This window comes from Phyllostomus hastatus, unplaced genomic scaffold, assembly GCF_019186645.2.
Source record: "Phyllostomus hastatus isolate PE091 unplaced genomic scaffold, TTU_PhHast_1.1 phas_contig_40, whole genome shotgun sequence".
NCBI classification, from domain to species: domain Eukaryota; kingdom Metazoa; phylum Chordata; class Mammalia; order Chiroptera; family Phyllostomidae; genus Phyllostomus; species Phyllostomus hastatus.
This window is the reverse complement of record NW_025333872.1, coordinates 26,105,744-26,133,586: the sequence shown is the minus strand read 5'-3', so window position 1 is coordinate 26,133,586 and position 27,843 is coordinate 26,105,744. Positions and strand designations below refer to the sequence as shown.

At 34.3% G+C, this 27,843-nt stretch overlaps 1 protein-coding gene across 2 annotated transcripts in view; it reads right to left on the bottom strand.

Moving 5' to 3' along the window:
* ADGRB3 (adhesion G protein-coupled receptor B3) overlaps positions 1–27,843 on the bottom strand; it is a 719,215-nt gene that overhangs the window by 56,704 nt on the left and 634,668 nt on the right. For both annotated transcript variants that reach the window (XM_045843906.1, XM_045843907.1), the window contains exons 20-21: positions 4,703–4,853; positions 2,022–2,091 (exon numbers count right to left, since the gene is read on the bottom strand). In XM_045843906.1, the coding sequence (XP_045699862.1) occupies positions 2,022–2,091; positions 4,703–4,853 (221 nt within the window). The remainder of the gene's footprint in view (positions 1–2,021; positions 2,092–4,702; positions 4,854–27,843) is intronic.

Here is a 27,843-nt window from a genome sequence, read left to right as displayed (position 1 = left end):
GGAGGTTGAATGAGGGACTATGAGGGACCAATTTACCACTGCTGATGCAAAGTGTCATGCCCACTGTCTCACTCACCAATTTGACCCTTTTCAATATTAATCCACAGAATCGGCATGCTGCTTTCAAAGTTAACAATCAACAATTCTTGTTCTGTAACTATGTTAACAATTCTTGCTCTATATCTGCTCTAACAATAAACTTCTATGTTGGTTGTGGTGGTGGTTACATGACTTCAGCATCTGTTAAAACTCTGAATTCTAAGCCTAATAGGATAAATATTATTCTATGTAAATTATACCTTAATTAAGCACTTTTAATATGGGAATTTTATACACACACACACACACCCCTGTATCAATTTTTCATAATACAAATGTGTGTCTATATGAGTATCCAAAGTCTTCATTTAAGTTACTGCTCTTTGCCATACAACAGACAGATAAAATTCTACTTTCCCACTTTGGGGTTGACAACTTACTATTAACTTTTTAAATTAAATGCCTGCAGAAAAAACTCTTGTTCTGATAGAACACTTTAGTTTGCTCTCTCTGAGATTGCCACTAAATTTCTATTATTTTTTTGTGTGTGATTAATCTTCAAACTAATAACACTACTTGTACTGTATTTGGTTAATCAAATACTCCCTTAAAGCTGGAATCATATCACCTGTATTCTTAATTCTTTCCCTACCCCCAATATGGTGCCTTTCCAGTACTAGATTCACACCACAGCAGTCATACTATTGTCAAAGGGAAATAGTACTGTAGTGAGCCCTGTTCAACCTACACTATTAAGGAGGGTTTTTTGTTTTGTTTTATTTTTGATATTACAGATTACATTAAAAAGAAAGTGCCCTGATAACACAAAGTTCTTCAGTTCTTTGGAAGTTTCTTTTGGATGAAGAGTTGACGTGATGTCTCTTGTAGCATTCAACTTGGATGAACCCACTAGAGGGCCTAATAAGCTGCGATTTTCTCCACCTAAAGACAGCTAAGCAGAATGCTTCACTTTAAATCTTATTTTTCTGGAGATGATTATGTTAAGTAAAATAAGCCAGTGATAGACAAATACCCTATGATCTCACTTATATGTGGAATATAATGAACAAAATGAACTGACACACGGAACAGACTGACAGTTGTCGGTGATGGGTTGGGGTGCTGGATGAAAGAAGGTGAAGGGATTGGCCAAAGAACGTATATGCATAACCATAGACAGAGACAACAGTGTGGTGATGGCCAGAGGGAAGGGGGGCAGGGGATGGCAAGGGGGGCAAAGAGGGGGAAATGGGGACATCTGTAATAGCATCAACAATAAAAATAAATAACTTTATTCTTCTAATAAGATGTACATTTCTTCCCGTTTCTCAACTGCTTCAACTTGAGGAAAACAGTTGAAGTAAAAATATGCAGGAGCATTATTTTTTTTCATTTAAAATACTAAAATATAAACAATAAATTCTCACAGAATTTATCTGTATTATAGCTATGATTAGGATGGGCTGGTAGAATACCCATTTTTCTCCTAATTTCTTTCATAGCCCAGGCAATTCATAATCTGCAATCTATTCATTGCCCTGTTCTATGAGTTTCAATATGTATTACCCTAATGTAGCAACAATAATTGAACTGACATGAGAAAACTTGGTTGATACCAACATGTATTATCTTCAATAAAATTAAAAGCTCAGATCAAGAGCATTCTAAAAGGTAAACATATCAAGATTTACTTAGTTCTAAAAAAATGTGTTTTGAGATTGAATGTGTTAAGTACATATTGAAATATTTTAAAAATCGTATATACTTGTGTCATGAAGAAACTGGAAATGGAAATAAGGATTCCAAACAGTGTTGCAGCATTTATTTCCTACCTTTGTGCATTTAAACTACCTTACATCGTTCCTCACTACTGCTATTCCTACCATTGCTAATGACTCAATGACAAAATGCAAGCCATCAGCAGTGCCAGCCAAGACTAATGAAGTGACTATAAGATGATTTATCACTGTGGATGGACTTACTAGTGATCCGTGCCATATCCTTTTGTCCTGGTGAAGCCTACTGATGTGGCCACTACTAACGCCGGTAAACCTGTAAGAAACACATTGTCACACTTTACACTCCACTATAACCACTCTGCATACTGGCTCAGAAAAAGGTTGGATAAACTCAAAATGCTTAAATTAGAGGAATACCTTGCATGAATCACTTCATAAAGTATCTTTCCATTACAAAATTTCTTTCAAGTATAAAAATACGAGAGCGACAGCTGGGTTTTTAACTCAGTGCACTTCTCTGATGTTGCTAGGTTACCACTACATTTGACATGGTTTTAAAGAAAACTAATAACAGAGATTTAGTCTATCTTTTAAATTATTTTTTCCCTCAGGGTTTACACTGTTATAAAGAAAATTTATAGTTATAAAATCAGAAAGACAAAAAAATTGATGTCCTGGTGTGGTAGAATATCACAGAAATGGAACATTCAGTTGGCCAAATTTTGATTCACATCACTTAATTCCTTATGATTTACTTATAACAAGGTAAGATAATAATAATAATATAGATAATAATAATAGGAATGTAAGAACAGGGTTAAGAGAATGAATTAATTTCTGTGCTTCCTGATTACTCTTCTTTAATAATTCTGAATGAAGATCAGAAAATATGTGGCAATTTCTGTTCATGGACCTCTAGATAGGTTTCACTCCATGCATTGCTCAGTCCCTTCTGGAATTCACTTGCCTGCATCCCTGCACCAATTCTAACTTAACATCTTTTAGTTTATGTTTATATGAATCACACCTTACTCAAGCTTACTGGAACCTCCCTGTGTTTCAGTGATAAGAGCTCAGTCTAATTTATGTTGTTTAAATTCTTTTTTAAAGTTTTGGCCATACCTTCTTTTCCTAAAGACTATGTTTGCTTTTTTCAATTGTAAAATCCATCATGTGATCACCTTCTTGCATCCTCTCCACCAACTCTCTTTGTCCTTATCATTTTCCCTCTGCCCTGCCATCCTCTTCTGTGAGTCGTTTCAAGTGACATCATATTCATTCATGAGGTTTAATGACAAGAACTACGAACAGCACCTCAGTGGAATACACCATATTTTTTAACAAATACTGGTCTCTTTCTCTCTTTATATATATATACACACATAATTAAATCGTCATATATTATATCATGTATCCTTAATTATGTATAATTATATATAATATGTCATATAATCTCTCCTCTTTCTTCTCCTTTCCATTCTTCTCCTCCTCTTCCTCTTCCTTCATGTCATAAGTTGACTTTGATTGACTAGAACAAGTTCATTAGAAAAAAATTCTCTCCTGGGTCATAGCTGAAGAATTAATAATCTTCATTCTATACAATTTAAATTTTAAATTCTTTTTCTAAATTTACTACATTGCACTTTGCCATAATAAAACTCATATGCCACCATTCTGCCCACTCACAGACTTCCTGATAGTCTAGTTTCATCAGTGTAGCATTTTTGCTCCCTAGAGTCCTTTAATATTATCTGTAAACTTGGAGACTAGCTGTAAACTCTCCTCAAGATCTTCAGTAATGGCATTAAATAAGGCCATTGCCAATCCTAAACACTGCCACTCTGTATACTTCAAGGAGAGTCTTCTTTACCTGCAACCTATATGTCTTAGGTCTATGATACTAACTGATGAAAGAAATTCAATACCAATCCAAGTTTGGAAGGTCTTTGACATGAAATCCAGACAAAAAATTTTATGAAAGTGTAAGTAATATACATTCTCAAATTTCTTAACAGCTTTCTTGTTTATTTACTAGGGCAAAGAGCCCCTGTATGTGAGAGACCCTTGCTGAAACCTGATGGATAATCTTTAACTGTTCTTTATCCTACTTTTCCAGCATGAATTATTCTAGTATTGTAATACATCTACTTATTTGAAAATTTTCAGGCTCTCTCAAGTATCCCATACTCCACTCTTCTGGTACATTGGGCATTTGTTGTATATCTGGTCCAAAATTCCCCAGTATTTTTAGTGCAAGTCTTGAAACTCAAAGGCAAACATGTCAAAATCCTGTGTTTTTTGTAAAACTAGTTTCCTAAATTAAACTAATTAATTCTAATTAAACATTAGACTTTCAAGATGTCCATGCCTTTCATATGAATCCGTAAGGCAATTTAAGAAAACAATTTCCAAATAAAGATAGGCAAAGCATTAAGTGATTCTCAGTGTGTCAACAATTCTGTTTTTCCTTTGAGGATCCAACTGACTATCCATGAGGTTTGATTCAATCTGAGTGGCTTTTCCCTGTAACATGAATAGCTAGCTTTATAGTCTTTAATTGTTTTGAGTGCTTTTAGGCATTCTGTAAAATTTTCTTGTGGGAGGTACATGACAAGTGTACATGATTTTGAGCCCTGAACATTTTAAAAGACTTTGTATTTTCAGAACATATTAGCATAGAATAGTTTGATTTTCTGCCTGTAGATATCTCAGGTCTTATCTTATACCACTTGCTATTGATTGTTAACTGGAGACCTATGAGGGCATTCAATATTTACTTTTTTAAAGTTCCAAATGCCTATTTCCACTTCCACACTCAAACACAAATTAAAGTAGCCTTAGGATAGTTCCACTCTACTGCTTCATTATATAAGTATTCAAAGTCACCCAAACCAGAGCACAAAAGGGTATATTAACATGCTTACCCCATCCAAGGCACAAAAAGCGTTTCCTTATAAGCCGTGTCCTGATCTTTCCAGTCACAGCCATATATGACTGCCATGCCTCAGTCAACACCCAACAGAATGAAGCCAAGAAGAAAAAGTGCAAAAATGCAGTGGTGGTTGTACAGATGCTCTGTGGAAACAAAAAAGACTCACACTGATCATGGGGTGGGGGGATCATGTCCGTCAGAGAACTGTTCATCTTCAATGCATTGCTTTTTATTTCAAATGTCTACCTCCCTTCTGTGACAGAGTAATTATTTACAGAAATTAGAAACCTGGTAGTCTTTGTACAATATCTGTGATAAAAAAGTCTTAATTCCATTCATGTGTTCATTTTTTTATGAGAAGCCTAAATGGAAATTTAAACTCAAGGGAAATTAAAATTACCACTTTACTTGAATGTTTTCTTGACATATAATTATGGCAATGGTCTTTTCTTTGGTTTAATTTAAGTTACAGACATCTTGCATAATTCTTTTGGCTACATTCTTTATTCTTCCGTTATAACCAATCATTCTTTGTTGTTTTATCTGTATCAATGTTAAGATAACATACCAACAGGCTTTAAGAAGGAAAAATTACTTTGCTTTTATACAAGTGTGATATTCAAGATATGAGAACAAAGCATAAAATGGTTTGGCTAATAGCCTAGCACAAAAATAACATGATTTTTAGAACATTTAATACATTACTCTATGTTATTACATTACAATGTGTGTCCTAATCAAATCATTTTGAAAAGCTAATTGAGTTACTGGCAGTACACAGCCATGATTTCATAGATAATGTCTTTTAAAAAATTTAGGCCCAAATTATTCTTATTATTTGTTTATTCTGGTGAAATTCACCAGATGTTTATTTAGTTCCTCAGTTCTTTTAATCCTATAAAAAGAAATTTACCATGTTTATCTCACCAGATTGTTTTAACGATGAAGAATAATGTATAGAAGCTGAGTAGCACTGTGCTAGGTATTTGGCAAGTGCTCAAATGATTATAAATATAATTATCATCCTTTTAAATGGTACTAACAAAGGTGTTACCATTTTTCCAGCATGCGATTTCTTATTTCATGTAGTACTTAAATCTACTTAGTACTTAAGTTTATTCTGACAAAGATGAGAATTTTCAGTACGATAGCCATGGATTTCTAGCAGCATCTTCCTCACACCTTTACTCTTGTTTCAGGAATAATGTTTTAAATAGTAGCTTTAACCAACTAAGATTCCTGTTGTACAGGAATATAGAGACTTTTCCCCCCAAATTAAGACTTCAATAGCTTCAAGCTGACTACTTTGCTCATTCCTCATCTGCAGTCCCAGATCCCAATTTGAATTTCAAAGAACACTGCCATTCAATATCTGAAGGCTGGTTACAGTTTAACTCACGGGCCATTTTCTTCTGTCAATTTATCTCAACTGTGTAAACTAGCAAAGGTATTCCTTCTCTATTTTTAAGCTATCAATATAGGGCTACACAAAACAGTATAAAAATGTTGAAATGTTTAATGCTAAGTACTGGATACACTGAAATTTTAACAAAATGCTCAGAGTCTCAATACAAAGACTTTAATTTGCTCTCTATATATTATGTTTGGTAGTTTGGGACATCCTGATACTCGTTTTAATTCGAATACAGATTGAAATACATGTAATTGTGGGCTGCTGACTTTTATTTTAATAATTAATGTCTCCCTGGACAACAGGGCCACAGGATGTGTGAGAAAATGTATAGTAACTGGATGAGAAAGACCCATTTCTGTAGGCAATAGCATTTTACTGTAGTCGGGTAAATGCTCACATACATACGTCTTCACAGTGCTCCAAGTACGGAGATGGAGGCAGGCCGTCTCAACCTAAGGCATGTATGTCTGTGGACTCAAAGGGTCTAAAACCACAAAACTCACCTTACATGAAGAGTGTAGCAAAATCTAGGATCCTGAGAAAGAAAGTTATATTTTGCTTCATCCTCATGTGAAGAACCAGTGTAAAATCAGATACTTGACATAAAGAAATGAGCACTGATTTGTCTACTTAGATGTCTCATTTGCCAAGCTATCTTTTTAAAATACAACTTTCATTAAGTAGCAATTTTCAAATAAACTCTGCCATTTTATACATTTGACACACCAGTTTCCACAAGGGTAGCCGTTCCAATGTGTGGGGCTCAGTGTTCTCTGATCTCTTCTCCCACAACAGCAGTGCACAAAGACCAGTCCTTTGGATCCCTCAATATTGGGAATTTTCCCACTTACAAATCTCAAACTCTGATTCTCCTTTTCCATAACAGGTTTTGTATGTTGTCACCCATCTAATTCTTGTTACCCCTGGCCCTACTGTCATCACCTCCAGTCTTAACAGCTGCTTCCTGGCCTCGGTGTGCCTGCCCTTGACTCCCACCCCAGCCAGGTCTTCACAGCTCTCCAAACCACACAGGAGACTCACGAGAACCTCAGGTTCACCAGCCCATTCTTTTGCTCCAGCTGCCTTGCCAAATCCCCATCTGGTCCTGTGCTGATGAGTGTGGTTAACAAGTATCCCAAAACTTGAAAAGGTATTTAAATTGGAGAACTGAGCACTGTTAACACCTATTAGCCTTACTCCAAATCCTGAGACAATAGAAGAGATTTCATGAAATAACTGGAAAGAAAAGAAGTATAAACTGCAGTAGAATATACACTGTGAGAAATGCCTGAAAAATAGATACCAGATGAATTCTGAAGGATACCACAACTCAAAGCCAGATAATTTGGGAGCACAGATTAAGATATGGAAAGGAGGAGATTTAAGGTACATGTGTGACACAGAAGTTCTCACACTGGTTTAAAAGTACTTCCAAAAAGACAAAATAGTGACAATTAGTGGGGGGCAGGGGGAGGAATGGCAGCATTTAAAGAAGTATTATGGGAAATTTTCTTAGAACTTTATCCTATAGCCAAGAGGATCTTTAAATTAAAGATGCAACACACACATATATGAAAACCTCCTATAGATATATTATAATAAAATTTGTGAGCATCAAGAATAAAGGGAAAATCTTAAAAGCTGTCCGTGTCAAAAGAAAGATTACTTATAAAGAAATAAGACAGACTCCATGTGAGCAACCCAGCATACAAAACAGAATAGTATCTTCAACATTCTAAGGGGAAAATAACTTTGAAGATAGAATTCTACACCCAGCGAACTATTATTCAAGTGAGAGGCTGAAATAAAAACATTTTTTAAAATGGAAAGAAACTTTGAAGTTTATAATCTTAAGATTCTGTCTGAAAGAACTGTTAGGTAGTATAAACCAATAGTAATAAGAAGTCTGGGAGGAGGGAATGAGCTAGAAGAAGTCAAAGTAGTAGTAATGGGTAGCAAAAAAATTAAGTTCAGATAAACATTTATTTTAAATATATGTAAATATACATATTTATATTTTAAAAATATAACCACTTGGACATAAATACCAAGATAATTTTAATGAGGTTTAAATTTTGAAAGAGATTAAAGTTACAAAGGAGCAGAGGAAAATAAAAGAATGCTGAGTCTCTTTCCCCCACCCCTCAGGAATTTTAGAGAAACTGATCAACTCTAGATGTTAGGGAGAAAAGAAATGTTTGAGCATTTATATTAACAATGTTAAAGTAACCACAGAAGGTAGAAACAAATAATGCATTTGTAAAATAGTAGAGGAAGTATAAAACTCAGGAAAACTATCAGTCTAGTTAAAGGTGGGCAAAGGGACAGCAAGCTAGTAACTATAGAAAGAATGAACAGAACAGCAAGTAATTCCAAACATAACAGAAATCACAGTAAATGAGAATGTTTTAAATTCACTAGTTAACAGTTAAGAACTTTTATATTGAATGTAAAAAAATCAAAATCAAGTACTATGTTTATAAGAGATATACCTCAAACCCAATGACATGGAAGAATCAGAATAAAAAGATAAAAAAAAGAAATTAAGGAAATGGTAATATGTAAAAATCAAATATCATGATGCTAATATTGAAAAAACATTAAAAGAGACAAAGGACTTTTCCTACTGTTAAAAGGAGCAGGTGATAGAGAAGCTTCCAAAGTAACACATCTCCATGAAACTAATAACAATTTTTCAAAGCATATAAAACAGCAATTGAGGAAACTACAAGGATAAATTGTCAAACTAAGTTTAGAATAAAAGACAACGTATAGCTCTCAGCAAGCACAGAAACAGTGGAAAATAATATTAAATATAATCAAAAGTGATTAATCTTTCTTTGAAATATACATAAAATGTCATGTACAGTTCTTTAAAATACAAATGGAATATTTACAGAAGTTAACTAGTCTAGGACAGAAAGTAAAATAAAATGAATTCATGAAAGTACAATATATAGGATGTTTTCATAAACTACAATGTAATGAAATTAGAAATCAAAATTAAAATTCTATACCCTTTGGGGGGAAAACTTTTAAATAATCAATGAAGATAAATTAAAATTTAAATTATAAATGATTAAGAGCTGAAAAACAAGGGACTACACGTATCAAAACTTATAGAAATTTTTTTTAAGGTACTCAGGTTAGTTACAGTTTTATGTTAAAAATAATAGCAAATGATAATAATTTAAAGAAATCAGGAGAAAAAATTTAATAATAAATGTCAAAGCAGAAATGAACAAAATGGAAATTTAACAAACACTAAATTTTATCTATAAAGCCCAGCCTAATTTAGAATGTAGAATTCCAGTCAAGATGAAGGCATAGGTGAACACATTTTGCTTCCTCATGCAAGCACAGGAAGAATTACAACTAGATCTCAAAACAAATAACACCCAGATCCATCAGAAAATTGAGCTATATGAATGTCTGACCCCAAGGATTTAATGAAGCCACATCCATCCAGATGGGTAGGAGGGGCAGAGATGTGGAGACAAGAGGAGCGGCACATAGACCAGTGAGGTATGCAGATGTGGTGTGGCATGGAGAGGTGGCAGTGGTGGGATGAATGGTGGGATGAACATCCCCACCTTCACCTGTGGTGGATAAAAATTGGGAGAGATACCTTGGGAGAGCGACCCCAGCTCCAAGCCAGACCACACAGTCCAGGGTTCCACAGCCAGGAAGATAAATTCCCATAAGCTCTGGCTATAAAAACCAGTAGGGGCTGGGGTGGTGGAAGAAACTTCTGGATTTTCAGGAGACTCTGCATAAAGGGCCCGCTTGGATTTTAAGTGTACACAGACCCTCCCGCTGTGGGATTCAGCACCAGGGTAATAGCTGGAAGGGCACCCAGTTGCATACAAGGAGTAAGTGCAGTGACTAGAAACAGGGCGAGTGCTGGGCAAGCCTCCAGAAAAAAGGCAGCAGCATTGTCCCCTCTCTGAGCCCTCCCCTCCACATAGAACCACAAAGTGGTGTAGTAGATTGCACCATCCTGGCAATTACTCAAGGCTCTACCACCACAGGTATGTTCTCTACAACAGGCCATGCTACTAAGACAGAGAGTCAAAGCAGCTGTACCTAATATACAGAAACAAACACAGGGAGGCTGCCAAATCAAGGAGACAAAGAAATATGGCCCAGATGAAAGAACAGAACAAAATCCCGGAAAAAGAGTTAAACAAAATGGAGATAACCAGCCTATCAGATACAGAGTTCAAAACACTGGTGACCAGGATACTCAAAGAACTCATTGAGTATAAACAACAAAAAAAAGACCCAGAAAAAAATGAGGGTTACATTAAGTGAAAAAAAGAAAAATCTATAGAGAACCAACAGTGGGAGTCAGGATTTAAATCAACAATTTGGGACATAAGATAAGGATTTGACCAAAACAGAAAGAAGAAAAAAGAATTAAAAAAAAATAGGGATAGTATAAGGAGACTCTGGGACATTACCAAACATGCCAACATCTGAATCATAGGGGTGCCAGAGGAGAAGAGGAAGAGCAAGAAATTGAAAACATTTTTTGAAAAAATAATGAAAGAGAATTTCCCTAATTTGGCAAAGGAATTAGTAATGCAAGTCTGGGAAGCACAGAGAATCCCCAACAAGTTGGACCCAAAGAGGACCACACCAAGACACATCATAATTAAAATGCCCAAAGTTAAAGATAAAGAGAGAATCTTAAAAGCAGCAAGAGGAAAGCAGAGAGTTACCTAAAAAAGAGTGCCCATAAAGGTGGGGGACAAGACAAAATAAATAACATTAGGAATAAAAGAAGTTTATAAAGCCAGCATAAAAGAATAACAGGTCTACACATACATAAAAATTGAAAACCTATGTAAAATGACATTCTAGAAAAGTATAAATAATCAAAACTGGCCCAATAGATTAAAAAATTGATCTTACATTATTTGAAAGTTACCCCCTGGCTGGTGTGGATCAGTGGATTGAGTGCCAGACTGTGAACCAAAGAGTTGCTGGTTCGATTCCCAGTCAGGGAACATGCTTGGGTTGAGGGCCAGGTCCCTAGTAGGGCACACTTGAGAGGCAACCACACATTAATGTTTCTCTCCTTTTTTTCCCTCCCTTCCCCTCTCTGAAAATAAAATCTTTATATTGAAAATTAATTAAAAAATCCTTCAATATGATAAAAATTTCAGAAAAAATGACAAGCAAACTCAAACAAACTTAAAGAATGTATAATTCCTATTTTATAAACTTTTTCTAGGCCACAGGAAAAGATTAGAAGTATCTGACTCTTTATCAAATAAGTGTGTCCAGTGATGCAGGATGATTTAACATTAAAAATGACTTCCATATTATTTATTATATTAACAGATTGAAGAAATCATGTGATCACATAAACATGAAAACATTTGATAAAACTTAAAATCCAGTTATCACTTTTACAAGTATTCATTGCAAATCATGAATAGAGGACAACACTTTTATGCAAAAGTCTTCATTGCATTTCATGAATAGAGAACACTTCACTTAATAAAGCTTATCTCTTCAAAATCCATGATAAAATCATATCTAATAGTGAAATATTCAAAGTATCCCATCAATCATGAATTAGGGAAGTATGTCCATCATTACTTCTACTATTCCAAATTGTATAAGAGATCCTCATCAAACAATACAAGAAAAGGAAAAGAGATAATACTGTCATCATTTAGTATATCTATATTAGAAAAACCAAGAGGATCAATTTTTAAACTATTAGAAATAACCACAAGAATCAACAAAGTGGCTGGATATAAGATTGACTTACAAAATTATGGTCCCTGTAAATATATTAATATACAAAGGTAATTTTTCTGTATGCCAAAATATCTAATGGAAAATGTGACACAACATTTCTAGTTAATTGTAACAGACTTCTCTCTATTCTCCACCCCAAACTATGTTAAAATGACCAAGTTACTCTGCCACAAGAAGGTGAGAATGGGCAGTGGACAACAGTGAACTCGAAAGTGTTGACAAATTCAGATGTTGAAGGAAAAGGGTCTAACTAATTTATAGTGTCAGAAAAAATATAGCTTAAAAGCTGATAGGGTATGGGAGGCAATGATGAAAATGCTGATTGTATTAGACTCATTACTTTGCAGACCTCTGAAGATTTTAACACTTGGAAAGAGAAGGAGCCAGAAGGAGAAGGAGTACATGGATTTACATGGGACTGGCAAAAAAAAAACCAAACAAACCCCAAAACAAACAAAGAAACCCCCCCAACCCGGTTGTTTGAATAATCTCTATATGTAATAGTTGAAACTGTATTTTTTCCTTAACTCAGTGTGGCCTTGCATGTAACAGGGAGTTGTAATCTGGATAATTGAACAGCTTGGGTTCTAAACTCAAGCACCAGTCTCATTAGTGAGCTGATGTTCAAGTGTATGTATTAAACCACAGGGCCCTGTCCTCACTTCTACTCCCAGAATATCAGCAGATCAAAGATTAAAATTCTTCCCTAATTTGGGTGGGGTGTGTAGGGGGGGGGAATCTTCCTACTCTGGCTAATCCTTGATTAACATACTGCCAAATCTACCCTTTCAGTAAATCCATCTACCCATGTAGAGCTTCAAGTCACTTTTCAGGGCTTTGTTTTTATATAGGAATACACAGCAAAGGATAATCAGTTGAAAAAAATCTTTGGACATGCAAAAAGGAAGTCAACAAAGAAAAAGAAAATGTGCAGAGAGACAATAGAGGTAACAAAAGAAAAGACCAATGGGGGGAGGAGTGGGGAGAAAATGCAAACTGTAATTGAACAACAACAAAGTAATTTTAAAAAGAAAAGACTACGTTCCATAGAAACCAAGAAAAAAAAATTGCTCCTATAAAACCAAATTGGTAGGAAAAGATGAAGGGAAAAGTCCTATTAATGATAACAACAAAAACTATAAAACACTTTTAATGCATTTAACAAAAATGTGCAAGAGCTTTATGTAGAAAATTATAACTTTTAATTGAAGGATGAAAAATGAGCTATGACTAAGTGGAAAATACATTCTGTACATAAATTGGGAGATTTGATGTTTATGTTATATAAATATCAATCTTCCCCAAACTGATAAATACATTCAATACGACTCCCATCAAATCTTAATCAATGTTTTACTCTTAGTTTGATGAGACAATTCTAAGTTATAGAGAAAGCTAAATATAAAGATTAGTCCAGAAAGTCAAAAAAGAAAGATTTTTCCTAATAATATAAAACAATAATATATGGTCATATGATCATCATCCCTGGTTTGCATATGACGGTTTGAAGATATTAAGTAACCTGGCCAACACTCATGGTTAATGAGTGAGAAGCAGGGGTTAAACCACTGTCCCTGATCCCAGAGCTTGTGCACTTTTTAAACTACCTTACACTGCCTTTTTCACAGTATTATTTTGCTCATATATAGCATAAAACTTATAGTGTTTTTTACCCTTTTCAAGCCCCAGCTTTCTACTTTGCTTTCTTACATCAGGTGACCTTAACTTCTACATTATTGCTGAGATACACACCATACATATTATTAATATCTTCATATCTTCTGTGGCCCTTCATATTTCCTGGTCCTCCTTTCCAAAGCAGGCCTTTGCCCTCCTTGGAGATGGTGCAATAGAGGTAAGAGGCAGGTCCCTGGAGTCACACTGTGAATTCACACAGTAAGTGACTGCTTCATATACTGGTTGTTACTTAAAATCTCTGTGCCTCTCTTTCTTCATTGTAAAAATGAGGATAATAATATCGGGTTGGCCAAAAAGTTCATTTAGTTTTTTCTATACAATGGCTCTAGTAGTGCTCAATTGTCTTTAACTTCATGTGAAATAATTTTGTTAAATTGTATTGTGACAGCTTTCATAGCATGCATTTAAGAAAATCAAAATTGGTGAATTTTTGTGCATATTGAAGATGGAAGAAAATGTAGAACATTTTCAACATGTTATGTTTTATTCAAGAAAGGTAAACATGCAACTGATATGCAAAAAAAAAAGATTTGGGCAGTGTATGGAGAAGGTGCTATGACTGATCAAACGTGTCAAAAGTGGTTTGTGAAGTTTCTTGGTATTACTGACATTTTGGCCAAATCTTTGCTGTGGGGCTGTCTTCTGCATTGGAAAATGTTTAGTGGTCTCTACCCACTAGAAGCCAGTAAGGGGAGACAGCCGACATACCCAAAATATCCAAATCAATAAAGTTATTGGTGAGAATGAAAAATGTGTCTTTTATTTTAGGGAAAAAAACTAAAGGAACTTTTTAGCCAACCCAATAATATCTACCTCACAGGGTTGTAGTAAAGATTGAATGGCATGATACACGTAAAGTACTTGATGCATAGTGATGATTCTTGATCCCATATTTAGACAACTCTGTACTCTCCTTGTTTAGTTAGTGTCTATATTCTTACATACATAATCTCTTAGCCTGCAAATCTGTTGAAATCTCTATCTTCAATCAACCAACCAATGCATCTTCTTCATATTGGTTTATTCTCACTGGTTCTCAATAGATGGTTCTCTTTCCAATTGTGGTCAAATTTCTTGAAGGGTTCAGCTATACACATCAACTCCTTTAATACCTGATCACATATTTTCTCTTTGTAATCTAGCATCTCCTCTGAATTGTCCTTCCTCAGGATTTACCCATGACTTCCGAATTTCCAAAGCTAATTAATATTTTTTAGTTTGCTATAAAAGCTTTGGAACTCAACATTCTCACAAATTATGAGATTTTTTTACTGTATGTTCTTTAAAGTCTTTCTTAGCTCTAAAATTATACTATAAAATGTTACCTAATTAAAGATGTAATCAGGCTGTTCACTTCTTGAATTAATTTTAGCAATTTATGTTTTCTCAGGAAATTATCCATTTTATTTATATTTTCCAAATTATACAATTGTATGTAATAATCTCATGGGTTTTAAGAAATTAGTTTTTTTGTATTTCTAAGGATGCTTATCTATGTTTCCTACTATTAGATTTATCAGAAATATCTGTTTTTGTAACTTATTTCAAATGTTAATGATATCTTAATTCCAACTTGAAAAATATTATTTCTTAAAGTATGAAATATAATTACTTACTCTTTTCATTTGGCCAATTTCCAAGAATTCTAAGACTAAAATACTATGGTTACCTTATTCCCAATATTCAAATAAATCTGAGAAATTATGTTAGCATTTAAAAATAAACAATCTTAGATACCTATTTTATAGATATTTTGAAAAGCAAATGAGAAAATGCTTTTGATGAGAGACAGATATTACAAAAATTCTCTATGGAATACATAATGCAGAGAAGCTTGCTTTTGCTAGAAATATGATAACCAGAATATTGAGATAAAATACATTAGCAGAGTATTTTGAAACTCTCTAACAGTATCAATATCTGTGTGCTTTAACTGCAGTATAATGGAAAAATCAGAATTATTTGCAATTCTTGAAACATTTCAATAATTTTTGACAAACTGAATAATTCCTCTCCATATGAAGCAATTCTTATTTGAACTATTTAGATAATTTTCTCCATTCAAACTCTGATTTGTCTATAATAAATGAATTAGAAATATATATATATATATATATATCTTGCTATTCACATGGAATAAGACATGTATAACACACATATAATTCTGAGATTAACTTGTAACTGCTTACATACGAATGATACTCTGGGAAGAAATTCTGGTTCATCACTGTAGTTATTTCAGAGATGGTCTTTAGAAGCTACACTATAACTGTCTATTTCTGTTATTCAGAAAACACTAGTTCTTACAGACTAAGTCAAGTTGTGGTGAGAGTGAAATAAGATAATGGATAGAAAGGGCTTTGCACACAGGTAGTACATAGCCACAAATGATAGGTACTTAAAAATGACAGCTGTTGAAAACAGAAGACTAATTATAAGCTTAAATGAACATATGAATTGAATTTTATGTGGTAAAGCAAACATATTGAAGACATGAGTGCATTTTAAAAGATGATGAGAAAACTAACTTATCAAGCACCTACTGTGCCTTAAACATCAGATTTGCAGCAATGCTGAAAGGTCAGTACTTTGAAAATAAAGCTCAGAGGGGTTGAGTAACATGTGTGAAGTTACACAGGTGGCAAATGAAGCTTGGGTTCTTTCAACTAGGGTATGCTGTCTTATGCTATGAGATATCTTGATTTTGCCAATATTAATGGTTATATGGTTAACTACATACATCCTTTAAACCACCTCAAATACTTTTTGAAACAAAATAATGTGTAGCTAATAAACAGATATTATGATAAACAAAAATGATATTAATGATGAATCCTTGTTATCTAAATCATCACCAACGATAACAAAAACAGTAACATTTAAAAGTAGAGTTTTGTTATATAGACTCCACATGTGCAAATGTACTTTGAGGTTATCAGGATACAGCACTTCAATCCAAATGGAAGAACTCAATAAAGCTAGAGGACATTGTGACCATAAGTTTTACCATTTCATAAGATTAAATGAAATGTTTTATGATATTAATGATTCAGTCAGAAGCTTCTTGTTAATGTCACTTTATTCAAACTGCCTTAGTCCACAGCTGCTGTGAAGTGCTACATAGACAGCTATGTCATTTGCAGACAACCGACAAATGTCTCTCATAGACCCCAATATTTAACCTGTGCATTTCCCTCCCCTGTATGTATTAGAAAATATCAATGGGAGATATATAATGGGCTTTAGTTGTTTCTTAAAATCTCTTGGTTTACTATTAAATGGAAGTTGCAATACTTGCTTTAAATCTATGGCACAAAGCTATGATAAAAAACATGCTCCACTTTTAAAAACAATTTAACATTATTTTCCACATAATCAAAATCTGACACAAAAGTGACCCTTATAAATAAAAGAAATTGCTAATATACAACCATTTATAATACAAAATAGTTAATGATCAATACAAGCAGTTTGTAAATATATGAGTACCTCAGAAAATATTACTCTTATTATATTTTTATTTCATATTAAGATAAAGTGGCACTATTGAAAACTGCTAGAAAGATGTCAATAGAGATAAAAATCTATTTTACAGATGTCAAAAATATGTCTTGCAGAAAATATGTTCATAATTTGAAAATCTTGGAAAGTTTGTCACGGATAACAGGAAAATCTGATTCTTTGAAATGTGTCCTTTGGGGACCCAAACATTTGTATACCATGCATAGCAGATGCTTCATTCTATACTGCTAATTGCAGGCATGGGAAATAACAACTTTATTCAAAATGAAATATACTTAAAGTCATTTGCTAAATAAGGCCTAGAGTTCAATTAAAGCTTTACTAATAATTTAAAGACTTCAAAATGTGTTACAAGCTCTAAGACACCTCTATAAATTGATTCACAGCGTGTTCTATATCTGCAGTGAGAATCATGTGTCAGTGGGTTTATATACCCTGGTGTAAGCAAGAAACATAAAGGGTCACTCAAAAACAGGGATAATAGTAACATACCTAAAGCTGCCTTCAACTTTAACAAGCAGAGCAAACAAAACTCTCTCAACTTGTTGCTGGAATGTCTAGGCTTTGAAAATATTTCTTTGATGATTTAGAAGGCAGAGGAAGATAATGCTTTTCTATCAGGAAGACATTTATTTATTTTGTTTTTCAAATTTAATCAACAGTCTACTTGATGTCACAAGACTTCCAATGTGGAATGAAAGTAATTGTGGATTCAGAGGTGGCAAAGTATGGAAATGGTCGTGGGTGTTGTTAGAGGTGGGCTAATGTTTCTAAACCTGGGCTGCACAGTGGTGTCACCTGGGGAGCTCTGAAAACACCAGCCTGTTGGTGTTACCCCTAAGATTCTGATGCAGTTGGCTGAGGGTGCAGCCTGAGTATTAGAATTCTAAGGCTCCTCAGGTGATTCTAAGGTGCAACCATCACAATCAGCAACTTAGTCAGTCATGGGCTGACTCTTGGCAACTGAAGCTACCAACTGTCTGACCTTACACAAATTATTCAGCTCCTCACAGCCTACTCTTTCATCTGTCAGATGAGAGTGAACATTTTCTACATAGTCACCTTAAAATTACATGGAATAAATGTAAAGTGCTTAAGCTCTTGGTGGGTTCTAAAAAGGATTAGTAATAATGAATATTTAAGCAAATTCTCAACCTATTCTAGTAACATCTCGATTTAGCCAGTTCTTAAGTTCTATAAAGTGTAACAAAAATGGAAGTCTCTGCTATACATTCATATTTTAATTTAGGACTGATCATCAGAACTGATATACATCTTTAGAAAACCTGCTATGAAAACAGAATTGCATAGTTAACGATGAAAGCTGTAAAAAAAAAGAAAAGAAAAAGGCAAAAAGAGTAATCTTGTCTCTGTTGGCATGCAGGAGGAAGGCAGATTCTCATCTGATTGGGTCCTCTGGACTTTTCCAGAAACCAGAGGGAAAGTGCCTGCCATTGAACAACTACCACAGAGGAATTGTGCTGAACGTCATCACTGGGCCAGCTATGAATTCTGGCCATAATGATTTGTGGAGATCTCAGAGAGCTTCTACTCCAAAGTACCAATTTTAACCTGAGATAGGTTAGTCCCATTTGTGCCTACCTTTGAACCCCTATCTGCTTATATCTGAGCCATCTAAACCCAGATACTTCAAGCCCAGCATGTCCGAAAATGAATTCTGTTCACTTCCCCTCAAGTTAGTTCCTCCGTGTGTGAAAGAACTCTATCATTCTCAACCAAGAACCTGGTGTCATCCTTGTTATCTTCCCACATACAGTCAATCACCAATTTTTGTTTGATTATATTTCATAATAGTATATCTGCTGACTTCTCTATTTGCATGACCCCAGATGGAGCCATCACCCCTCTCTCCTGAACTAGCAGGAGAGAGTGACATTTCTGTGGCGACACCACCATTGTGTTGGCTCTATTTCCCCTGGCCAAGAATGAAGTTGCGACTCAAGTACATGTGAGTTGTAGTTAGCAACACTTCTATAATTATTAGAAGGCAAAATGGGTATGAGATTTATTTTTATAATGAGTGGTTCTAAAGTATGTTTAAATGTTAAGTAAAGAATGAAATAGACATTGTGAATCAAGTGTGAGAGAACAAATTCCATCAACTTCTAGAGAAGTATGATAGAAATGAAATCTAAAGCACATTAGAAGTACTGGCTTTGAAAAAGAAGAGAATCCTCTCTTGATTTAAAACTTACAGAAGGAAGAAAAATTGGGTGTAAATGTATAAAGTTAGCGTACTTTATGGTGGGAAGTTAAGATATTGATAATTCTGTCTGTGACAGTTACCACATTCTTTGGGAGTAGGAGTTGAGTCCATTGCTAAAGACAAAGATGTCAGAGGGATATCAGAGGTACGAGTATACCCAAACAGAATGGGAATTCTCTTCATCGAGAACTGGAAAGCCAGACAACATTAAATGCAAGGGCACACTGAAGCCTCTGTTGAGCTGTGTGATCTTGCACTTATGAGCACATTACCACTGGAAAACCAAAGACCCACTGACTAGACCCCCATCCAACTCTAAAACCATGGGTTCCAGTGCCCTGAAAGAGAAGAAAACTATTGGCTTTTCTCCTTTCCTCATTGGGGTTTTCTCTGGGGTCCTTTTTAAATGATTCTCCTGTTTCATGTTCTTTAACCTTTGGCTTCTCATGACACACTGCTTACTACTGTGCACCATAAAACCAGCTTTGTGAAAACAACTCAAACTGTTGCCCAGAACAAATTAAGATTTCAGTCCATGGGTTAGGAAATAATGAAATCACATTGTGGAAAGTTGCTTATTCTAAAACAAGATTGAAGATGTCTCAAACTGCTTTGTATCTTTCAATAAACAATTATCTTTGAAAGTGCAGAAACCTACCAAGCTAGTGGAACAGACAACTATGGTCAGAGTACATATTCAGTCCCCCACCAAAAAAATATGTAGCAAAATAAACTATTTCTAGTACCACTACTATTCTAAGTAATGACTATAAATACATTTTTTGGGAGACATTTATCTATTAGAAAAGAAGAGCTCAGCCCAGACAAATCCTAGGTGGTCTTTTTTCTTTACCATGTCTCAACAGGTTTTGCCATTGATGATTTCAAGGACAAATTTTTATTGAGCATCCAGTGTATACAGAGAATCCTACATTAGGTAAATTAAATACATTTTAAATGAGAGCTAAAGACATAAAAATTATGTAAGTATAAAAACACATGGCAAGAAATTATGACATATGCATATGTTTATAATGCATATGCATATGTTTAGAATGCATTACTGGAATGAGTAAGGTCAAAAGGACAATTCAAATTCTGAATTTACATTTTTTCTTTTGTATAAAAAAGTTAGACTCTTCAAATTACTTAATTTATCAGTAGAAAATATAGTTAGATTTATTAGTATAAGTCACTTTAAAATTGGAACCTAAATGGACTAGCAAAAAGTTGATTGAAAAGAGGAGGAAGTGCGGTTGATCCTTGGGCAATGGGCTTGGGGCACTGACCTCCCTGCCACGCCCTCACCTCATGCAGTTGAAAATCCGCATATAACTTTTGACTCCCCCCAGACTTGATTACTAATAGTGTACTGATAAATTAAGCAGTCAATAACAAATTTATGTATATGTATTATATATTATATTAATAAAGCTAGAGAAAAGAAAATGTTAACAAAATAATAAGAAAGAAAATACATTTACAATAAATAAATCTGAAAAATAACTGACTATACATGGACCTGTGCACTTCAAACCTGTGTTGTTCAAGGGTCAACTATAGAATATTATTTTACTTTATTTTTAGATCTTAAAAAAATAGCAGTAAATAACTTAAGAACCTCTAACTTTGTCTAGAAATGGTGACAGCTGAATCACAATGTTTCTGGTTTGAGGCAAAACTTTATTATTAATCTCCTTTGGTTTCAATATGATATGTCATGCTTTCTACCATTTCCTCTTATCAGACTTAACATTTTTTATTTAAAAACAAAACAGCAAAACTTGTCAACAGGAAAAGCAAAGCAAAATTCTAAATACCATTAAGTAAAAAATAGATCTTACAAATATTTTAAGTATAGTCTTTCATTCTTATATCATGGCTCTAAATTATACAGTTTAAAGTAATGTGGCTGAGCTGAGAAACTCCCTCCATTTTTAACCTCAAGCATAACAGTAGTGGAGAGAGAGAAAGAGAAATCAGGGTCAGAGACTGAGAGGGAGAGGGTGAAAAGGGGTGGAGTAGGAGTTGAAATGTGTTCCCAGTCTTCTCTAGAGAGCTATAATTTCATTCTTTTTTTTTTTAAGAGGGTGAAAAGTGTTCCTCTCAACCCACTTCCAACCTTGCCTGCTTCTATTCTTCTCCATACATTTTTGCCTTCTGAGGAGAGGCGTGGCAGTAGTCAAAGTTAGTATTGGAACAAGAAAGAGAATCCAATTACATTCAGCAACCTGTCCTCCTACTTTGACTGAGAAGTCTTTATGCCAGAATTCCACAAGGGATGAGCGCCGCTGTGGAATCGATCTGATTCTGAACCTGGTACTATAAGAATCATTGAGTCATTTCAAATCAAGCTTATGTACATAATATGTATCTTTTCTGAGTATCTACTTATTTATCCCATTCAATTCCATATGAGTGTGTCAAGTATATATTTCTAAAAGAAATGGAATTATGATTCATAATCTTTTCTCAGTGCATGTAATACTCCCTTGTAGTAAATGAAACACTTTGAGAGGAATATACATTCTTTCAGGTTTCTAGGATGCCATCTAAATGCATGACTTTAGCAAATAATGAGTGCATCTCCAAATAATACAACACTTATTTTTCATTGCATGAATTCAAAATGACTTTCTCTTGTATTATCACATTATATGATCGAAAATCTTACTTGTACATTTATTTTATAAATTATAGCTTCTAAGGGTCAAGAATTTGTTTTTCTTTTTTATTTCCAGTGAAATACCTGCACATAGTTTTTATCCAGGAAATAATTGTTCTTTGAAAAAAAGTAAATTAGCTCTATTACCAGTAATTTCAAAGAAGATTTTGGTCAGATCACACATTCTATTGCTCCCTGGAGGTTAAATGCTAGGAGTTCCCCCTCATTGCTACTGTGTAGATGATTTGCTTCTCCCAACACATGTTTACTCCTTGCCCTCATAACAGGATTCCTATCCTTGCTTTTAAGGTCACATGATTCGATTCTTGTCAATGAACTACAAGAAAGAATAGTATGGGAAACTTTGGGAAGTATTCTTTTCTCTCCCTTTTTCTCCTTATTGTCAGTTGAAATGTTTCCATGATGGCTGGAACTAGAGTAACCATATTGGACACTGAGGTGAAAATTGCAAGTTTAGCATCTCAGAAAACATTTTGTTAGAAGGAAAAAGGTGCATTATGAGCATGGGGCTGTCTACATTTACATAAGAATAAAATAAAATGTTATCTTTTTCATATCACTGTTGTTTGGGGTTTTCCTATAACTTAGAGCCAAAGTTAAGACTAAGTGTTACATTTGATAATATGTACAAAACAGACTTCAATTATCATGCTCTTAATTGATAAACCATTAAATTAAAATTGATAAAATACTGTGTGTGAGTAAATGCAATCTATGAACAAGAATAAATTGTACTAATTTTCCAAGTTCTGAAATCAATCCAAATATTTACACTTCATTTAATAGTTTCTGAACCATACTTTCCTCAATTCCACTAAATCCACTTTCACTTAATAATAAATGATATTTGTCTAAAGTGTGGTAGGTTTTACATAATACTTTAATGCCACTATCTCATTTGATCATTATGCTCAATGGAAAAGATAGGTGTAATTACTGTAATTTTCATTTTATGGATGAATAAAACATGCCCAGTGGAACTGAGTGACTTTACCAAAGTCACACAGGAGAGGCAGAGCAAGATACCAAAGTCATGCCCTTTAATTGATTCCAGGTGTCATTTGCTTTCCTTTACACCAAATGGTCTTAGTGGACCTTTTTGAATTGAAATGACCTATATCATCTAAAATTATTACACTTTAGCAGATCCTAGACATCTAAACTTCTTGCTAAAAATTTTTTTCTCTGCCTTTCCACACATTTCTGTCCTGATTCCTGTGCTTCATATTGTCCTAATGTGATACTGCCATAAGAATTTATACGAGTTTTAAGTTTAATTCATAGCTTAGATTGAACCACCAGACCACTTACTGGAGATTGGGAGATTTGTGGCAAAGAAAGAGTAACATTTGTGCCATATACTCTGCCTGGCTTCCTTGTTCTTCCCCTGGACACCCATTTGGCCTGGGCTATTATAATGAATAAGAACAAGTATGTGTGTGATACCTCTGGTATCTTTACTACAAGATCTTGGACTCAGAACTTGGGAGAGCTTATGGAGAAAAAACATCTTACCCTTTGCTATAGCATAAAAGTATATGAATACAAAGAGGAGTCATTTGAGAGGAATATGGGGAGATGAGTAATTCAAGGCAGACCTAGGCCAAGTAGAGAACTTTCAAATGTGCTGGAGAAAAAGGAGCAGAGCAATATAGGGTATGCAGTTATATTATAACCCCCATTTGACTTTTATCTCAAATAGGATGTTGTAGAAACTCAAGATGTACCAGTATTCAAAGTATTCAAAATCCAGAAATTATGATCCTTTACTTTCTTTTAATTAAATTTATTTTTAGCATGGACTACTCAAGCATGAAACATTTTTTTAGATTTGTTATAAAGGTAGCACTTGGCACAAATGTGATTCTGAAATCCATAAGTTTAACTATACTACATTTTATATCAGTTGCAATATAATTAGTTCTTTAATATTATAACTTTATAGAAGACAAAATTAAGACAGATTTTTAGGATGAAATACAAGTCAATGAAAAGACATGATTACTGAGAATGCATTATAGCTGTACTTAATATTGAAGTTTGAAATTAAGAGTATGAAGATAATTGGTAAATAAAGAAAGTTGGTGGTGGTTAGATAGAGTTATTTTTACAAATATAACTACTACAATGTCTTGAGAAACAAACAGAGAGGAGAAGGAGTGGGTAGCAGGCATGTAAGCCATGAATATCAGTGCACTGGGATAGGGGCTATGGTAACAAGGTATATGATGTTAGGGTGAATAGAGATGAGTATGTTAGAACACTCTGGCAGATCTTGCTTGATCTCCAAAGTCTTTTTTCACAGCTTGTTTAATTGTCTGTTTATACCACCCCATTCCTACACCGCCACATACACATTAAGCTGAAAGTAACAAAGAGGGAGCTTTGATTTGCTATTATTTTGTTGCTGTTCATCATCATAACACCAGAATTGAGCACTGATCCTCACCCTTGTTAAGAAGTAAAAACACTCCCATTGCTGAATGAGTGAGTAAATGAGAAAGTGAATTGTTGGGTGAATGAGCACTTTCTGTCTTTGCATTGCTATATTTATAGTGATGTGACTGGCTTATCTCCCCCTTAATGTAAGCTTCCTGAGGAAGTTCTATTTCCAGTTCATTTTTCTATATACTACTGTGCCTAGCACAGGTTCTCAACTTAATGAATCCATGAATATGATGTTCTTATTTTTCCCATGAATAAGAGGCAACCTGTTGCTCTATATATGATAGAGACTGAAGACTTTGGATAACAGCAAACAAAAAATGTAAGTGGTCTTGCTTTAAAAAAGAAATTATGGCCCTGGCTGACATGGCTCAGTGGTTTGAGCACTGGCCTGCAAAACAAAGTGTTGCCGGTTCAATTCCCAATCCAGGCACATACCTGGGTTGCAGGCCAGGTCCCCAGTAGTGGGTGCGTGAGAGACAACTGCATATTGATGTTTCTCTCCCTCCCTTCCCCTCTCTAAAAATAAATAAATATTTTTTTAAAAAAGAGAGTGTGTGTTCAATGGCAATGCATGAAAACATTATTGGGCTTATGTAGATAATGTTATGATGGTGCTGTATAATTCATTGATGTACCCTAAATTTCTATGGTATAAAAGAAAATTCACAGTAATATTTTAATCCCCATCCTAACACTAAGGTATATTTAGAATCAATAGTGACACACTATTTGAGGACTTGAAGTATAAGTGAAAGGTCTGTGGTCAAGAAAGCAGCAGGTGCTGACTATTTACATAAGCCTGAGACAAGTGGCCTATTCCACTGGAGTTCTACCTGACTTCTGCTGCCATTGACCTCCTCGGATGAAGAAGGATTTCATTTCAGAATGGAGACTTTCAGAATCTGACCATGGCTGTAGGTCTGGTCCTTATGTGAGCTAGTTGTTTTTGCTTTGTCTTCCCTCACTTTACAAATTTTGACATACTAATCTGAATTGGATCTGAGCAACTGTGAAGGAACTTATGCACTGAAAGGGTTAAGATGAACCTCCATAAATGTGCCACTTTGGCGGTGGGAACTATTTTGAGTTGAAAGCAATGAAGACCCAGAAGAGTACAGAAAAAGTTTTATCACTCCCTTAACTACCAAAAAGAATTTAGATAGAGAACCCAGAAAGAAAGCTCTTTACCAGAGATAACTTTTTATCTGAATGACCTATCTGTATGGCAGGGCAAACATCTAATTACAAGACATCTGCTCTCACCATCCCGTGAATTACCCTCCTCCTCTAGGCAGCCCCAGGCCCCTCCTACCATCCTTTGCTCAACTCAGGAGAGCATATCAGTCTGTATGTCTGACTTGCCCTTGGGTCTCATATGCTGCAGAGCCTGAATATGTACATAATTAAATTTGTTTTTCTCCTGTTAATCTGTTTTATATTAATTTGATTATTAGACCAAAGAACCTAGAATGTTCTAAGTAAAATTCTTCCTCCCCTACAGTTTAGAATGGTATTAACTTAATCTTAGTTCTAGGAAAAGGATAAAATGAGTCAGAAGCATTTCCTTCATAAAAGAGCAGCAACTTAATGTAAATAAAAGATGATCTCACAGTTCTAACCAAGAAGTAACTCCTGTTCTGTTAATCAGCAATCTCCATTAACCAGAAAAGTAAATTTTATGAAAATAATAATCATGGTAGTGATGGTTTTTTTGTACTGTCACAATTTGAACATCTTGTAATTAATAATTTATCACAACTAAGGATTGAATGATGTTTCTTTGACTTAGGATCAAGTATATTTAGGATAAATATAATGAAAAAAACTGTATTTTCAATGAGCATTAAAATTCCTAATTTATTTTCACTTTGTCTTGAGTGGCTGCCATGTGCCAGGTTCTGTGCTAAGTGTTTTAGCCGAATTATTTCTAGACTTTATAATAGTCTTTTCAGGATGTATTGTTGTTTGTTGTTATTATTGTTGTTATTATTACCACACACAAATAAGGAAAGCGAGCTGCAGACAGATTAAGCAATATGGTCAAGGTTTCATAAAATGTAATGAGCCGTGCTGGGGTTCAACTCCTGACTCACACTACCCCTCAGCTCATGTACTTACATGGTTCTATACTTTCTCTTAAATATTTGAGAATTATAGACTCATGCATGGCCCATAACAGATCTGGAGACCAGAACATGCCAGAATTTTAAATTTGTGAACCGTTTTAGAAAATAAACTAAAAATTGATATGCCCTCCATCATGAAAATATGGATATACATAATTGCTCTTACTCTGGAGATAGATAAACTGAGAAAAAATAAGGAAATACTGTCTCTGAAGACATCAGAGGTCAAAGTGTGAGTCAAGAATAAATTTCATTACAATCTCTATTTAATTAACTGCTAAATTCAGTATAGCATAAATAAAACAGTAGAAGAAACAATTGGACATATAGCCTTGATTTACAAAGACTGACAAAATATATCCATCAAAAAAAGCAAAATGATAACTTTAACTCAAGTTTAATGTAGCTCAGATGCCAAAGCAATATACCTAATTAAAACATAAAGAAGATAGAACTTTGCAGTGTCTAGGATATCTAGTTTCATTTTGTTTTATAAAGATCCAGTAGCTCCATTTTTACAATACTCCCACTGCTAGTAGGAAAAGTGTCTAAGAAACATATCTAGGAGTGAAGAGGACATTTTAACTTTTTTTTTAAATATAAGTTTTGGAATCCTAAAATCAGGGCTTGATCTTACAGAATATGTTTAGGTCAAGCAGATGTTATATTTTTCTTTTGATTTAGAGTTTGGAGAAAATAAATAGGGTTTTCCATGATGATATAATTATTCACACCATATAATTTTTGAGGAGTACTACAACGTCAATAACCTAAGGAATAGAAAGTTAAGTTTGCTTTGCTATTCAGTTATAAACCAAGCGTAGTAAAAAAATAATGCAATTTGAAAATAAAAAATAATTGTATAACCTCTTTTTCATTAAACTTATGGTTTGTTTAAAATTTTCACTTAGAATAATATTGTTGAAAGAAAAAAAACAAAGGTCAAAAGTAGATAAAAGTCTAAGGTGAGCCCATAATAGGGTTAGAGTCATGTGAGCAATTACTGAGTAGAGAAAGCATTCCAAGGTCAAGGAAAGTATTTGTCAGAGAAGAATCATAATTCATAGGAGATTATTACTATGATAGTTATGGGGTCCTAGTTTATGACTAAACCAAACCCCAAACTCTTTTAAAATATAAGCTACTTTTCCCAGGCCTTCCATTAAATGAAGGGTCCTATTACCAAACCAAAGTAGGGGCTCAGCTGTTTACCATCACCAATAGGTAAATTCTAGAA